Source organism: Camellia sinensis, chromosome 5, assembly GCF_055761805.1.
Source record: "Camellia sinensis isolate YWXY chromosome 5, ASM5576180v1, whole genome shotgun sequence".
Classification (NCBI taxonomy): domain Eukaryota; kingdom Viridiplantae; phylum Streptophyta; class Magnoliopsida; order Ericales; family Theaceae; genus Camellia; species Camellia sinensis.
Genome location: NC_138965.1, coordinates 119,227,894 through 119,244,604, shown reverse-complemented (window position 1 = coordinate 119,244,604; position 16,711 = coordinate 119,227,894). Strand labels below are relative to the sequence as shown.

Sequence of the window (16,711 nt, the reverse complement as noted above, 5' to 3'; positions counted from 1 at the left end):
GGAGACCTAATTCAGTTTAGTAACAACTAGGGGTTTGATAAAAAAAACCCTAGATTCATAATATATATATATATATATATATATATTCGGTATTGATTTTTTCCCCAAGGAAAAAGAGGTGTTGTGCGGCTTAGAGAATTGAAAAGTCAATTTGGTGGCATTTAAGTTTGGTGGAGTGATTTGTTCAAGCTTTAGAAAATTACTCCGTTTCGTTCGTGGCTGCTTGAATTCGGCTGGTTTAACAGATTTGATTTGGTTCGTTATTTTGGGTTTTCTTCAACTCTGGTTCTGAAGATTTTTGTTCATCTATTTGGTGAGGTCTTTCCTCTTGTTTATTTGTGATTATTTGGAATTCACCAAAGGGTGGTTTATGAGACCATTCGTGTGTCATTTGTAATCATTTGGAAACTATTTGGTTGATAGTGGAATCGGATTTCGATCCCGTGGACGTACCTCACATTGAGGGAACCACGTAAAAAATTTTGTGTTGCCTTTGATTTAATTTTTTCACATTAGTTTTTATTCCCATTAATTGATTTACTTGTGGGGAATCATCGATTTTCCCTAACACTTGTCTTGTCCTGTAACAAGAATTAAATGTTTTTTGTTTGTGTCTGATGGACACGTGGGTGTTAAATCTTGTACTCATACCAGTATACCTGTATACTAACCCATTTTGTCTCTTGCCAACTCGGGTGCGTTCTGTTTGAGCACAACCGAGCTTCCTTTGCAGGATTAGTTGAGGCTATGGTGGTGACAAGAAATAACTATGATTGTAAGACATGTCGTTTGGACTTCTTTTGTTTTTCTTGAGCTTAGGGTTGTTAGTAGTTTATGTATTTTTTTTTATTTTTTTACGACCTTAGTATTGGGATATTTTGGCATGGTTTGTAATCGTACATTATTTAAGTTATTTTGACTATGTGTTGTTACTTTAATATTGGAGGTATTGGTTAGTTATGAATGGTCGAAGGTTTAGACCAATCGCAATTCCTCACCATTTTGCCCGCTTCCAATTGATGACTGGCTATTATATAAGTGTTGCCCTAAGCCCCTGTGCTGGCGCTCGGCTCCCGAACCGTACGTGAGTTGCCTCGTACGGCTCTTCCTAAGAACTTGAAGCCCCCTCTGTCTAAATAGAAAAAAAAAAAGCATTTACAAGACAAAAAAGACTTTTTCAAACGAGACTTTTTAGTCCCAGGCTAAAATAGTCAAAAGTCAAAAAGCCAACCCATTTCCCAAATATCTTTGTCAGTCTTCAACCACCTACTAATCTGTGTTGCGTCCGGATCCTCTAGAGTGATCCTCTGAAGTGATCCTCTATGGCGCGACACGTGTCCCATTAATGGAATCAATGATTGAGATGATCCCTAGACAAAATGACGTCATTTTGGTAAGCCAGATCCAAAAGAATTTTTTTTTTTTTTTTTGCAGAGTTTGCACTGCAAATCGAGAGGGAGGAGGAGAGAGAGAGAGAGAGAGAGAGCTGAAGAAGAAGAAAGAAGTCGTCGCCGCCCAACGCTGCCCCATCTCTCAAAGCCATCTCTCAAAATCTCTACAAATCTTAAACCCATTTTCTTCTTCATCTCTCATACCTATTTTCTTCCTATTTCCATTTTCTTTTCTCATGTGGGTTTCTCTGCAAATCCACCCATTTTTGCCTTAAAGCTTCTTGAAGAATAGATTCGATCTCTGCAAATCTTAAACACATCTCTCAAAATCACTGCAAATCTTAAACCCACTTTCTTCTTCATCTCTCAAATCCATTTTCTTCCTATTCCCATTTTCTTCCTAAACCCATTTTCTTCTTCATCTCTCAAACCCATTTTCTTCCTATTCTCTACAAATCCACCCATTTTCTCCTTGAAGCTTCTTGAAAAATAGATTTGGGTGATGCGACTTTGGCAAAAAATTGTGGATCAAACTCTGGAAAAAAATTGCAGAGAAAAATTTTCCTTGGCTTTCTCTTTCTCCTCCTCCCTCTCGATCTGTAGTGTAAACTCTACAATTTTTTTTTTTTTTTTTTGGGTCTAGCTCATCATCTCAGCCATTAATTCTATTAATGGGACACGTGTCGCGCCATAAAGAAATACTCTAGAGGATCACTTCAGAGGATCATTCTAGAGGATCCAGACGCATCTGTGTCCAGATATAAATATCTTTGTGAGTCTTCAACCACCTACTGATCACGCTAATCGTGTGAACTACAAGGAGAAACGTCATCATAGTCCACCACATTGACTCCAACTACTATGGTATGAGTAAGTGGTTCCCTTTCTTTTTTTGGTGTGACAACAACGATTGAAAACGCATAAATAAAAGCGATTAATGTAATTGTCACCCACCTGATCACCACCAAAAGTCACATAAAAACTTTTTCTTGAAGGGCCACCTAGTTATGAACAATAACATTATGCTTACAGATGCAATGAATCTTGTTGTGTTAGCGCGAAGGAAATATGGGTATGATTCGGATAATTATAACCCATTATAGCTTTTCCTGCCCTATGTGGAGCTGTGTTGTCTTGCTAAAATCCTCTTGGAGGATTCAACCCAGCTTGGAAAGCCATTGTCGCGATAAGTAATGCCATGATCATTAATGTTTCTCTTTTTTTTGACAACCATACAAATTGAGAGATGTCTTTTGCTCTTAAGACTTTTTCTTTTCAAAATGTTTAATCGCATTCAAGTCTGGAACATTATTATCTTCTTCACTTTCTACTAGCACATCATTAGAATGTCCCATGCTGTGTACCCACAATTGTTTATTGTGTTTATTTGATTTTCTGTCTTTGCTATATACTCCACAATCTGCAACATTTAATATTCTTTTGTCAACTTTAGATTGGATGTAATTAGCTAGCAAGTTTAGTAATGCCCTCTAAGAGCTGTTTCGATGGAATAGTGATACATATAAAAAAAATTATATAGATTTAAAAAAAACAAGAAAAAAAAATGATTTGACTATTCTAACAAAATAAACTCTCTGTGTTTAGTTTGTGGATTTGGGGAGGAATTTGGAAAGGGAAAGAAAAAATGTGTGTGAAACTATGTGAAATTTATGTATATTTTATTCAAATTCCATCTTCATTTTTCATTTCTTTTTTCAAATCTCTCCTCAAATCCCCTAATCAAACACATAAAGGTTTTAATTTTGTCAATTTAAATCTTAATTTTTTGATTTATTTTTAAATTTAAATTATTTGCTTATTTTCGTCAAGAAAAAAAAGTGTATTTTAAACATTAAATTCAATGCACATATACATAAAATATCTAAAATACTATTTTTCGTTGAGTTTAATGACTAAAATATATTTTTATATTGGTTTTACTTAACGAAAATAGACAAATGGTTTAAATTAAAAATAAATCAAATTATTATAATTTAAATTGACAGAATTAAAATCTCATAATTTATTTATCAGATTCAAATTCTAATTTTTTTTCTCCATTTTTTTGTTGATAAAAAAAATTCCATTACTAAAAATATATACATTTATATATATATATATATATACACGCTAACTCAATACAAAGCCTGTATGGGCAACACTATGGCCACAGTGGCCCCCTATCTTTAAAAGAAAAATAAAAGACAAATTATTTGGAAATCCTATTTAAAAGAGGAGAGATCTATTTAGTTCTACAACTTTTTGAATATTCTTAAAAGTCTATTACATATTTTTTTTCTTCATTTTTCATTGTGCATTCGTTCTTCTTTGCCTCTTTCTCTTCCTGATTTCTGGCTACCGGTGACCATGCTTTACTTCTTCTCTTTCTCTTTCTGATATATAGTCACTAGCGACTGACGATCACCGTTGATTAGGGTTCATCGGCAACCACCGACCACCGACTCCTTACTTACCCTCATTGACGGTGAAGGAGGCGAGTTTTCAGTGAAGAAGATAAGTAGATCTACATCAGATCTGACGAGATTTAAACCAAAAATAATTGTCAGAGTACAATCTTCTCTCTATATTTGTTTATCTCCTTCGATTTCTCAATTTTCTGCCTTTTCTTTGCTACACATTTCTATTTTTCTGTTTAATGGAGAAAATTTTCAAGGTCTGAACAAATTATTTTCGAATTTTAAAACAGGAGGTGAAAATTGTAAAATTTTACAGTTTTAATTTTTTTGGTGCTAAAATGAATCATACTTTAAAACTGTTAAATTTTACAGTTTTATAACATTTTTTAGAACTGTAAAATTTTGTAGTTTCATAGCATGTCTTCCAGTTAGATTAATAAGGATAAATGCTTAATAGAATCATACTTTGAAACTGTAACATTTTACAATTTCAAAACTTGTTTTTCAATTTGATCAATATTGGAGATTATTTGCTTATACCCTACAAAAATTGAAAAATAATATTTTTTTCTCATTGTTGTTGTTTTTTTTGTTTTTTTGTTTTTTGTTTCCTTCTCCTTTCAGTGTATCAATATTTAGCACATTTTGTTATGTTTTTTCACTCTAATTTCTCTATTTATTTTTTTTTACAATATTCTAGATATTCATGTTAGTTTTCGACGATGTTCTTGATGTTCAGTGAACGTTCTAGACATTCCGGCAGATTTCAGTGACGTTTAGAACATTCCGGCGAACTTTCGATGACACTCCGATGACTTTTCGTTGATGTTGACATTTGAGTCTCCGGTGACTGTCTAATGGAAGTCCAGTGGTAGTGGGATTATTTTTTAGTAATAATTAAAAATATGTAGGATTAATTTGTACAAGTGTTTTGTTTTGGGATTAGATGGATTTCAAATTTTGTGTATGAGACTTACTGGTAAGTGTCCTAAAAAAGAAGGGACTCCTATGTTATATTTTAAGGTTGCAAAAAAATTATATAATATAATAATACTACTTGCGTGAAAAATTAATAAAAATGTGCATAAATAATAATAATAACGAATGGTTCAAATTTATTTTGGGGATAACCTTCACCATATCAAGAATGAATTTTAGTCACACATTAGTATGATAAAATTACTCTGCCGGATTGTATTTGACCTATCCCAATTCTAATAGAAAATGTTCGAGAGAGCATTAATAGAATAAGGTCGAGTATAAGGGTACGGAAGTTAAAGTTGTTAGAATTAAGGTAAAATATAAAATCGTATCATTAAAATAGTTAAATTTAAAATCAATAATTCACACGTGAATTTGAAAAATCTGTTGCCCATCTCTACACATTAATACTAAGAAGTGATATTAAGGCACTATTTGGCATGTTTGAGAGAAGCTGTGGAAGGGATCTCAACTATCACACTGTGGATATGAGGGGAGGTTGGATACCAGTTCTTCAACAGAGGCCACGAAAGAATGGGGAATCTCAAGGACTTCTCACAGTGTTTGTGGACAATATACCGAAAACTATGGATTCAAAGGGTTTGTTTGTCTTGTTCTTTAAATTTGGGGTGGTAAAAGATGCTTATATCCCAAATAAGAGAAGAAAAGCAACGCGATCTAGGTTTGATTTTGTGTGGTATGACTGCTCGGTTGCGGCTGATATGGCGATCCAAAATGCAAACGGATTATGGGTTGACAACAGAGAACTGAAAGTGAAAATGGCACAGTTTGGTAGGGTGGATCAGTCAAGAAGGGGTCAGTAAACACTTTAAGGGCAAGGAGAGAGGGCTGTGAATTGGGTCAGATTTAACACTAAGATAAGGATGGAGTCACGTTCTTATGCAGACATTGTTAAAGGGAATGAAAGTTGGGAAAGTGAGGCTCTCATTGCCAGAATAGATAAGGCTAGTAATGGTTGGTTGTATGAGAGTTTAATCATTAAGCTGAAACCATACTATGTATTGACTGAGTTCAAACAGGAATGTGAGAAACGAGAACTGAAAGATCTTATATTTTGTGAAGGTGGAGGGAAATTGGTAGTAATCACGTTCAATTCAAAAGAGGTGATGTAGTATGAAGTTAGTCGGATGAAGGAGTGGATTGACGTATGGTGTGACTTTGTATCGGAGTGGAAGAAGGATATAGTTATTGAACAGGGGCAAGCAGTGTGGTTAAGTTGTTACGGTGTACCGTTTAATTTGTGGAGTTCACTTACATTCAGAAACTGAAAGAAATATTGAGAGAGTGATTGAAAGAGCTAATACACTCTGTGATTCAATTGTATATTAAACATGAAGAGAAGGCTCCATTATATAGGAGAGCTAATACAACATCATTATGATACAACATTATGAAAGACAACATATAAAAATAAAAGTAGCCGAAAGTTTGAAGGCACTACCTAAAGCACTACAATAAATCATCTGATGGAGAAGCACTAACTATTAAATATATATTAATGATATAAGCATGCTTGGTATTATTATATTAACAAATAGCTTGCTTGATTTCCAATACTCCCCCTCAAGCTACGTGGTAGATATTAATCATTCCCAATTTTTCCGTCAGATCTTCGAAGTGAACGCGAGCAAGAGCTTTTGTGAGAATGTCAGCCTTTTGATAGTTTGTTGGAGTGTAGCTGACTTGAAAAACTCCTTCTTCAATCTTTTCCTTGATAAAGTGTCGATCTATCTCCACGTGTTTCGTTCGATCATGATGAACCGGATTCTTAGCTATACTGATGGCGGCTTGGTTGTCGCAGTATAAAACCATGGGATGCTCAGATGGAACCTGTAATTCTTCTAACATCCTGTTCAACCAGATTCCCTCACAGATACCTAGTGCCATAGCACGAAATTCTGCCTCAGCACTACTACGGGCTACCACTGACTGTTTCTTGCTTCGCCATGTAACCGCGTTCCCCCAAACAAACGAACAATAGCCAGAAGTTGATCTTCGATCAGTCAATGAACCTGCCCAATCTGCATCTGAAAAAATCTCAATTTTTCTATTTGTTGTTCTTTGGAAGAAGAGACCCTTTCCCGGTGTCCTTTTTAGGTACCTCAATATTCTGATCACAGCAGTCATGTGTTTTTCGGTTGGATTATTCATGAATTGACTGACCACACTTACAGAGAAGCCGATGTCTGGCCTTGTATGAGAAAGATAAATGAGTTTTCCCACAAGACGTTGATATCTCCCTTTATCACTTGGTGCACTACCGTCACTTTCTTCCAGTTTGATAGTTGTGTCCATAGGTGTGTCTGCCGGCTTGCATCCTAGCATCCCTGTTTCATTCAGTAAGTCTAGAACGTATTTACGTTGTGAGACTGCTATACCTTTCTTTGACCTAGCAATCTCCATTCCAAGAAAGTACTTAAGGTTTCCAAGATCTTTAATCTCAAATTCCTTTGTTAGGAATTTTTTAAGTAAGCCAATTTCCTCTTCATGATCACCTGTTAGAATTATTTCATCCACATAAACAATGATAATTGCCAATTTCCCTCCTAGGGAGTGCTTCACAAATAATGTATGATCGGATTGACATTGAACAAAACCGTACCCTTTCACTGCCTTAGTGAACCGTTCAAACCAGGCCCTGGGAGATTGTTTGAGACCATACAAGGATTTTTGGAGTCTGCAAACTTTGTTGAAATTTAATGTTGTCTCAAGTCCAGCAGGAATGTCCATGTAAACTTCTTCCTCTAAGTCACCATTGAGAAAGGCATTTTTCACATCAAGTTGGTGAAGTGTCCAATCGAGATTAGCTGCCAAGGATAAAAGTACACGAACAGTGTTGAGCTTGGCAACTGGAGCAAAGGTTTCTTGATAGTCAATGCCATAGGATTGGGAGAATCCTTTGGCGACCAACCGAGCTTTATAACGTTCTACATTACCATCTGCCTTGTGTTTTACTGTGAAAATCCACTTACACCCAACTGGTTTCTTACCTCTTGGAAGATCAGTAATTGCCCAAGTACCATTCTTTTCCAGGGCCCGAACTTCCTCATTGACTGCCGCCTTCCACTTCGGATACTTGAAAGCTTCCTGAATATTCCGAGGAATGGGTATCTCCGTGATGCTAGAAGTGAAGGCACGAAACGAAGGTGATAGCTTATCATAAGAAATAAAGTTCCCAATGGGATGCTGAGTACATGATCTAACTCCTTTTCTCCAAGCTATGGGCATATTAAGAATACTATTTCTAACTCAGAATTATCAGTACTATCTGTGGGAGGAAGATTGTCACCTGGAATGTTGCTTGGATTAGAACCCGGTTCAGCCTCATGGGATTGTTGAGAAATTGCTCCTTCCTCCGTTTCCTCTTGGATGTGTTCATTATCCCGCAAGTCAACAATGAACTCAGAATTTTCGGCAGGTAAAGATTGATTCAATGACTCAGGAGGTGTGGGATTTTTGGTGGTGATGGATGGCTCACTAAATGACTCAAGGGTCCAAAATTGATATTCCTGGGTTGGAGTCTCCCCCTGAAGAACGATTTTAGGGTAGTAAGACTGGGTTTCAAAAAATGTGACATCCATGGAATTGTAGAATTTCCTTGTGACCGGAGAGTAACACTTATACCCTTTTTGATGTGACGAATACCCAATGAAGATACACTTGAGCGACCTGGGATCAAGTTTACTTCGATACTGTTGATGGATATGAACAAAGACAGAACACCCGAAAATTTTTGGTGGGATAGTGGAGATGAGGCGAGTAGTTGGAAAGGATTTTAGGAGAAGTTGACAAGGAGTTTGGAATTGTAGTACCCTAGATGGCATCCTATTGATAAGGTAGGCTGCTGTAAGAACAGCTTCCCCCCAGAATAATTGTGGAACATTTGTGGAAAACATTAGCGATCTAGCAACATCTAACAAATGTCTATTTTTCCGTTCAGCGATGCCATTTTGTTGTGGGGTGTCAACACATGAACTTAAGTGAACTATCCCTTCTTTGGCTAAAAATTCTCCTAGAATGGAGTTGAAATAGTCCCGAGCATTATCAGATTTTAGAATTTGGATTTTTGACTGGAATTGTGTCTGAATCATAATTTGAAAATTTTTGAAAATTTGGCTTGTTTCAGATTTGTCTTTCATGAGGAAGACCCAGGTTAATCTAGTATGATCATCTATGAATGAGACAAACCACCTAGTACCAGTTACATTTTTTATTCTTGATGGACCCCAGATATCACTATGAATTAGTGAGAATGGACGAGACGCTTTATAGGATTGAATGGGAAAATGGGACCGTACATGCTTAGACAATTGACAGATTTCACAATCAAAAGGTTTTGGAGTTTTAAATAATGAAGGAAATAAATGCTTGAGATACATAACATTCGGATGACCTAAGCGATAGTGCCACAACATAATTGCTCTATCGTTATTTTGACACGAAACCGAAAAAGAACTACCACGAATTGCCGTTTGAGGTTGTTCCTGTGGATAGTGGCATTCCTTAAGGATGTAGAGTCCAGAGCATTCCTCAGCATTGCCAATCGTCTTCCCCGAATCCAAATCCTGAAATTCATAATGAGTGGAGAAAAAATTAGTAACACACCTCTTTTCCTTAGTGAGTTTACTAATTGACAATAAATTACAGTCCAAGTCAGGAACAAGGAGAACAGAGTTGAGAATAAGATTCCTAGACAGCACAACTGAACCTATACCAGCAACCTTTGATAGTGAACCATCTGCTATTCGGACCGTTAAATTATTTTGACATGAGCTATATGTATCAAAAATTGTTGCATCTCCCGTCATATGATCAGATGCTCCTGAGTCCACAATCCAAGATTTTTTACGTTTCTTACCAACAGTAAAGGCGTTCAAAGAATTACCTTTGTGAGCCAAGGTTCCGGATCCAATGATGTGGTTGGAAGACGAACCAGATTGTGACTGTAGTAGTTTCTGGAGCATCTCCATTTGCTCCTTGGTGAAAGGGCTTGCTTCAGGTTGTGGTGATCGTTCATTTGTACCTACATGATTACCTCGTCCTTCTTTCTCAAGAGGCTGACGTGGCTTCCAATCTGCTGGCTTTCCATGAATCTTCCAGCAAGTTTCTCTCGAGTGACCCGGCTTTCTACAATGATCACACCAAGGCCTACCTCCTTTATTTTTCTGACGGTTGTCAATAGGAGCGAATTGAGTCTTAAGAGCCGAGCTTTCTGCCATATTCAGTTGTTGATGGGATCCCATCATGAGTTTTTTCCGGCTTTCTTCGCGACGGACTTCAGAGAATGCCTCTCTAAGGCTAGGTAGCGGTTTTACTCCCATAATTCTTCCTCTGATTTCATCAAGATTTGTGTTTAATCCTAACAAGAATGTAAACACACGCTTCCCTTCGACAATCTTTTTATACAACAAACCATCAGCAACACACTGCCAGTTATGAACCTCAAACGTATCAAGTTGACGCCATAGACGAGTAAGGGTATTGAAATATTCAGTTACCGTAAGATTGTCTTGACGTAAATCGTGGAGGGAGCTTTCAAGCTGGATGATTTCAGATGTGTTTTCCTTGTCTGAAAACGTTTCTTTTGCCATGTCCCAGATCTCTTTGGCAGTATCAAATGACAAAAAATTTTCGCCAATGTCAGTGGTCATAGAGTTGACGAGCCACGACATGACCATGTTATTTTCAGCTATCCACCTTTTGTAGGTTGATGCTGTGGTTTCTGGTAGTGCTGAGGCTCCGGTGATGTAGTCGTCTTTCTCCTTTCCCCGTATAAACATTAATATGGATTGAGACCATTGCAAATAATTTTGCCCATTCAGTTTATGGGCGGTGATCGGAAGATGAGAGGTTTCCATTTGATGAGAGGATAAAGATGATGAGATGATAATATCAGAAGAAGAGGAGGATGAGTCGATAGCCATTCCAAAAGCTGGACCGTATTTAGGCATGAAATAGAAGAATAGATTTGAGTAGAAGAGAGAGACAACAAAAATATTGATGATGAGACAGGATTACACCTGCTCTGATACCATGAAAGAAATATTGAGAGAGTGATTGAAAGAGCTAATACACTCTGTGATTCAATTGTATATTAAACATGAAGAGAAGGCTCCATTATATAGGAGAGCTAATACAACATCATTATGATACAACATTATGAAAGACAACATATAAAAATAAAAGTAGCCGAAAGTTTGAAGGCACTACCTAAAGCACTACAATAAATCATCTGATGGAGAAGCACTAACTATTAAATATATATTAATGATATAAGCATGCTTGGTATTATTATATTAACAAATAGCTTGCTTGATTTCCAATAGAAACATTGGTAAATTATGGGGACAGGTGATCGGGATTGACAATGATACTTTGCAAATGACACCGTTACAGTGTGGTAAAGTAAGAATTGCAACAAAGGTAATGGAATCTATTAATAGGGTGATCATGTTGGCATGCAAGGATAAGTTTTATCCTGTTAGACTCTGTGAGGAACAAGTAATCATCGTTAATGCTGATAGTCAAGTGGATCTACCAATGGGCGAAGGATCATCGTATTGCAATGGAGTTATAACTTCTTGTGATGACAATGGTGCATGTTGCAGAAAATCTAAAGAGGCCAAGGAGGATGACGATAAGGTGGAAGTCGAGCTGGCAGCTGAGGTAGATAATGAAGCTGAGTTGGCACCAGTGGGAAAGGGGTGCACCATGAATGCGGTGGAGGGAAAGACAAAGGGTATTGATGACACAACTGTCTCCAAAGTTATTGAAATAGGTAGTGGTCTGGGGATAGGAGGTGTGGGTGGCGCATGCATGGAAATGGAAAGGCATTTGCCTGATTTTCAAATTCAAGGTGTTAATGAAGGAAGTCGACAAGTTGTGGGTTATGTTGATAACATGGGCTGTTTGAAAAGTTTGAGTGGGTCTGAGTTGCAGCGGCCCAATATTAATCTTGAAGTTGTCATTGGGCCTGTCCAGGACAATGGTTTATTTAAGGAAGTGGGTGGTGATCTTGTTAATCATGCAATATCTAATGGGTTGGGCTGGGGGGAGGATGTCATTGTCTTAAAGGAAAATAGAGCAGGTCAGTTGATTCTCCCATCAAGGCAACCACAACTGGTAAGGAAAGGTATTCAGAGTGAGGGAAAAGGAAAGAAATGGTGATTCAGAGCATAGCAAAGTGTAAAACTGAGATAAAAAAGAAAAGAGTTAGAAAAGGTGAAGCTTTTGGAAGTAAGATTGATAAATGGGCAATGCTTCAAGCAGCACTGGCTACTATTTCCTGTTCTAAATCACAAGCGAGCAGCTCAATTAGGGTTCGGTATCTCCTGAATGAAGCCCAGGCAACCATGCAAATTGGGAAATTATTGGGGATTGATTTTAAAGAAAAGGAAAATGAGGTTCTGGACAAATTAATGGATCTCGAAAGGAAGGATTTGGAGAGAGCAGAGGCTATAAAGGGGTCTGCCAATAAGCCCTAAGTTGGGTGAGTAGGTGTTTTTGGTGTATTGTATTGGTTTGTAATGAAGATGTTATCTTGGAATGTCTGGGGGTTGGGTAAATCTTGTAAAAGAAAGAAGATAAAAGAGCTAGTTACAGCAACGGGTGTGGATTTGGTAATGCTTTAAGAAACAAAGAGACCTGTGATGTCCAACCAATTTGTTAAATCCATGTGGCCTTGGGATCAGTTTAATTTTTTGTCTGTGGATGCAGAAGGGAGTGCTGGGGGTCTTCTTTGTATTTGGAAACCTGAGGTGTTTTCCATGGTAGATTGTTGCTGCAACAGAAGTTTCATTCTGTTATTAGGTATTTACTGTAATATCTTTAATTGTGTGGTGGTTAATGTGTACGGACCGAATGATGTTGCAAGGAGGAGGATTTTGTGGGAGGTGCTGGGTAATCTTAGGCACTCTTTTCAGTATCCATGGTGTCTGGGGGGGGGATTTTAATGAAATCGGATCCATTGGTGAGAGAAAATGGTGTTTAAGGAGAGATAGGGGGATGAAAGATTTTGGGGAGTTTATTAAAAAAATAAAAGTTACTGATATTCCAATGTTGGAAAGAAAGTATACGCAGAGTAATTCTATTGAGGGTGATAGGTGGAATAGGCTCGATAGATTTCTCCTCAATCTTGAGTGGCTAGAGCTTTTTGATTTTAAAGTTTGGGGTCTGCATGGAATCTTAATTGATCATTATCCAGTATTACTTATGGAGGACCAAAGAGATTGGGGGCCTAAGCCTTTTAAATTTTTTAATTCTTGGTTATTGCATCCTGGCTACTTACATTTGGTTAAAAAGACTTGGATGGAGGCCCAGGTGTATGGTTGGACAGGTTTTGTTGTTAAAGAAAAACTTCACATTCTTAAATCCAAGCTGATGGAGTGGAACCATGAGGTTTTTGGCAATGTTGATTCCAAAATAAAAGTTGCTGAAGCTGAGCTTCATTCTCTAGATTTGGAAGCTGAGGGTAGAGGTCTAAATGACGAGGAAGTTAGTAAAAGAAGAGATCTCCTTGGAGAATTTTAGAGATTGAGAAAAATGGAAGAGTAGATTTGGCTTCAAAAATCTAGATTGAATTGGGCACTAAAAGGTGATAAGAACACTAGATTTTTTCATGTTATGGCTAAAAGCCGACAATGTAAGAACATGTTGGATTGTATTCAGGTTAATGAAAGAGTTGTTATGCAACCTGATGAGGTAAAAATGAAGGTGGTAAGGCACTTTAGGTGTTTGTTTAATGAGAGTTGGGAGCATAGGCCCAAGCTTATTGGTATGTTTAAATCTATTAACAATGACTCTGTAGGTGATTTGGAGGTGGTATTTATTGAATCCGAAGTGTGGGCTGCTATTAAAAGTTGTGATGGAAACAAGACGCTAGGACCTGATGGTTTTAATTTGTCTTGCATACAGAAATGTTGGAGTATACTAAAACAGGATTTTATGAATTTCATGATGGGGTTCCATGAGAATGATAGGTTGGTCAGATGTCTAAAGTGCTCTTTCTTTACTCTTGTTCCAAAAAAGCTCAATCCATCAAGTCTTTCGGATTATTGACCTATCTGTCTTATTGGGGTAGTCTATAAAAAGTTTTCTAAGGTATTATCATGTAGAATGAAGAAGGTATTACAAGAGGTGATTAGTGAAAACCAGTTTGCATTTTTAGGGGGAAGAAATATAACGGATGGTGTATTCATTGCAAATGAGATTGTGGATTAGTGGAAGAAGGAAAAAACTAAGGGTGTCATTCTTAAGTTGGACTTTGAGAAGGCCTATGACACTGTGAATTGGGAATTTTTGTTTGATATGCTTCAGAAATTTGGTTTTGGTGCTAGATGGATTGGGTGGATTAAAGCCTGTGTGACTTCTCATAATATATCGGTGTTGGTCAATGGCTCTCCTACAGTTGAATTCAATCCTCAAAAAGGATTATAACAAGGTGATCCTCTTTCACCTTTTCTAATCAATGTAGTAGAAGAGGATTTGAATGTTTTGTTGTCTAGAGCTAAGGAGTTTGGTCTAGTCAGAGGTGTGATCATTGGCCCTAATGAATTGGTTGTCTCACATCTACAATTTGTAGATGACACTATTCTGTTTTGTGAAGCTGATTGGAGTGAACTTGTTACTAGTAAGAGGATTCTTAGATGCTTTGAAATTATTTCAGGGCTGAAGATTAACTTTCAAAAAAATGTTATATGTGGCGTTAGAATTTTGACCCAGTTAGTAAAGGATTTCGCTGATAAACTAAAATTTTCATATCATAAACTTCCCCTGGTTCGTCTTGGCTTACCTCTGGGTGCAAATCTTTCTTGGAAATCAACTTGGCAGCCTGTTTTGGATAAGATCAAAGTACGACTTGCAGGCTGGAAGCGGAGATTGATGTCTGATGCTGGTGGAGTTACCATGATCAAGTCAATCCTGTCAAGTCTCCCAGTTTATTACCTTTCGCTGTTTAAGATGCCTGAGTGTGTTGCTAAGATTGTGGACAGGTTGCAAGCCTTTTTCCTATGGGGTGGGTCAGATAATCATAGAAAGGTTCATTTGGTTCGATGGGGGGAGGTGACAAAGGCTCTATATCACGGAGGGTTAGGGATTAGAAATGTTAGAAAGGTGAATCTTTGTTTGTTAGTTAAGTGGTGGTGGAGATTTGGGGCTGCAAAGAAGGCTTTGTGGAGACAGCTGATTAATAGTAACTATAGTCACATGAATGGATCTTTCTTACCTCTGCCTGGAGTACTTAACAATGAGTCTAGAATTTGGAGAGATATAATGTCCATGGCTGCTAGTCTGTTACATGTGGTTAATTACTTTTTGGACAATGTTAATCTTGTTGTTGGAGATGTAGTAGGATTACGTTTTGGTGTGATAAGTGGTTTGGTCAATCAAGCTTGGAGAATCAATTTCCTAGACTTTTTGGTTTATCTACTGAGCCTCATGGATCTCTAAAGTGGTTTGTTGATGAAAAGGTTGTTAATAGTAGGTGAATTTTGAATTTTAGAAGGCCCCTTCGTGCATGGAAAGAGGAGGACTTGTCTTGGTTGCTCCAGATTCTGAGTGAGGGTCCTGTGCTGAGGGCAAACAGCGAGGATCATATCAAATAGTTGGCTTCTCCTTCTGGGATTTTTCAAGTTAGATCATTCTATGGATGGCTTCAAGCTAATGAGGGTCATGTTGTGGAGTTATTAAAATTATCTGGATTAATGTAGCTTCTCCGAAAGTCAAATTTCTATTTTGGCTGGTGTGGAGAGGTAGACTGAAGACTGCTGATTTCCTTCTTCAGATTGGTGTCCTTAGGGGTAATTCAGTTTCTTTGTGTTTGTTTTGTTATTCTGAGCTTGAAAATCTTAATCATATTTTGTTGCTTTGTCTCTTTGCTTGGAAGCTATGGTCCATTGTTATTGATTGGTGGGGATCTCAATGGGTTTCCCTTGACTTTGTAAATGAGTTGCTTCATTGGTGGTTTGGATTCAAATTCAAAAAGAAGGAGCTCAGGATCTGGAATACTATTCCTATTGTAGTGGTATGGTCATTATGGAGACATAGAAATGAGTGTCTATTTATGGGAGCTCAACCAAATTTGGAGGCCTTATCTAAATTAATCAAAGTCAGAGTGGCTTACTGGGTTAAGAACCATCACATTGGTAGCATGTATTCATTTAATGATTTCATCTCCAATTTGGGACTGATTCGTAGGTGCTTCTAAGGTGGTGGTGTTGATTGTACTGTTGGGTTGTGGTGCTATGTTAGGAAGCTGGCAATTACTTCATTTGGCCTTGCTGATTTTAAGATTGGTGGTGTCTTGCTGGTATGTGTTATGGTCTGGAGGTGTAGTGGTTCAATTACTGCTGTTTAGTCATTCACTGGTTTGGCTCTGTGTCAGGGGTGCTGCTGCTGCTGCTGTTTTTGTCTAGTGTTGTTGTTGCTGGTTTTGATTCTGGTGCTGCAGCTGCCTCTTGCTGTTGTTGGTGTTAGCATTTGTGCCTTCAAAAACCAATTTATTGACTTTATTAATTGATTATATAAATTGCTTGGCATTTTATATTTTGCATTTTGTATGTTATTATGGGTAATGTTATATTTAATGTTACATATGATGTGAACATAAGGTCCCTTGGGTAACATTGTAGAAAAACATGCTAATGGTTAATGAACCAAAAGCTGGGAGTTATGATTTTTCGGTGCCTTGTAGACCCAATTAATGTTCTAGGCTATGGGTGTTGATTGGGCGTGCACTACTATGGCCTACACCTGTTTTGCTGCTATATGATAGAATGATTAACTCCATCATTGAGGTAGTGACCTTAAGCAAATAGGTGGGTGTTATGCAATAAGTACATGCACTGAACATGATCGGTTTTAAGAACACCTATGGAATGATCACTATCAGTTTAAAAGGTAGTT

At 37.4% G+C, this 16,711-nt stretch overlaps 3 protein-coding genes across 3 annotated transcripts; 2 read left to right on the top strand and 1 right to left on the bottom strand.

The window, feature by feature from the left end:
* The first annotated feature begins 5,277 nt into the window (after positions 1-5,277).
* On the top strand, positions 5,278-5,922 carry LOC145791646 (polyadenylate-binding protein, cytoplasmic and nuclear-like). The gene is made up of 2 exons (XM_082872035.1): positions 5,278-5,605; positions 5,696-5,922. The coding sequence occupies exons 1-2, from the start codon at positions 5,278-5,280 to the stop codon at positions 5,920-5,922; spliced, it is 555 nt and encodes a 184-aa protein (XP_082728161.1).
* Positions 5,923-9,053: 3,131 nt separating this feature from the next.
* LOC145790826 (uncharacterized) lies at positions 9,054-11,132 on the bottom strand. Its single transcript, XM_082869667.1, has 2 exons — positions 9,696-11,132; positions 9,054-9,375 (listed from the first exon to the last, which is right to left on the bottom strand). The coding sequence occupies exons 1-2, from the start codon at positions 10,759-10,761 to the stop codon at positions 9,341-9,343; spliced, it is 1,101 nt and encodes a 366-aa protein (XP_082725793.1). The 5' UTR covers positions 10,762-11,132; the 3' UTR covers positions 9,054-9,340.
* A 1,682-nt stretch (positions 11,133-12,814) lies between these two features.
* Positions 12,815-16,325, top strand: LOC145791645 (uncharacterized). The gene is made up of 8 exons (XM_082872034.1): positions 12,815-13,307; positions 13,617-13,788; positions 13,924-13,933; positions 14,030-14,168; positions 14,283-15,226; positions 15,693-15,958; positions 16,058-16,115; positions 16,257-16,325. Exons 1-8 carry the CDS (start codon positions 12,815-12,817, stop codon positions 16,323-16,325), a joined length of 2,151 nt encoding a protein of 716 aa, XP_082728160.1.
* The last annotated feature ends 386 nt before the right edge of the window (positions 16,326-16,711 follow it).

Coding starts and splice junctions, on each gene's coding strand:
- LOC145791646 (XM_082872035.1), top strand. CDS start 5,278: ATGAGGGGAGGTTGGATACCAGTTCTTCAACAGAGGCCACGAAAGAAT. Junction 5,606..5,695: donor GGTGGATCAGTCAAGAAGGG/GTCAGTAAACAC, acceptor GTTCTTATGCAG/ACATTGTTAAAGGGAATGAA.
- LOC145790826 (XM_082869667.1), bottom strand. CDS start 10,761: ATGCCTAAATACGGTCCAGCTTTTGGAATGGCTATCGACTCATCCTCC. Junction 9,376..9,695: donor CGGAACCTTGGCTCACAAAG/GTAATTCTTTGA, acceptor TATGAATTTCAG/GATTTGGATTCGGGGAAGAC.
- LOC145791645 (XM_082872034.1), top strand. CDS start 12,815: ATGAAAGATTTTGGGGAGTTTATTAAAAAAATAAAAGTTACTGATATT. Junction 13,308..13,616: donor TCTAAATGACGAGGAAGTTA/GTAAAAGAAGAG, acceptor ATGACTCTGTAG/GTGATTTGGAGGTGGTATTT. Junction 15,227..15,692: donor TCAATTTCCTAGACTTTTTG/GTTTATCTACTG, acceptor TTTGCTTGGAAG/CTATGGTCCATTGTTATTGA.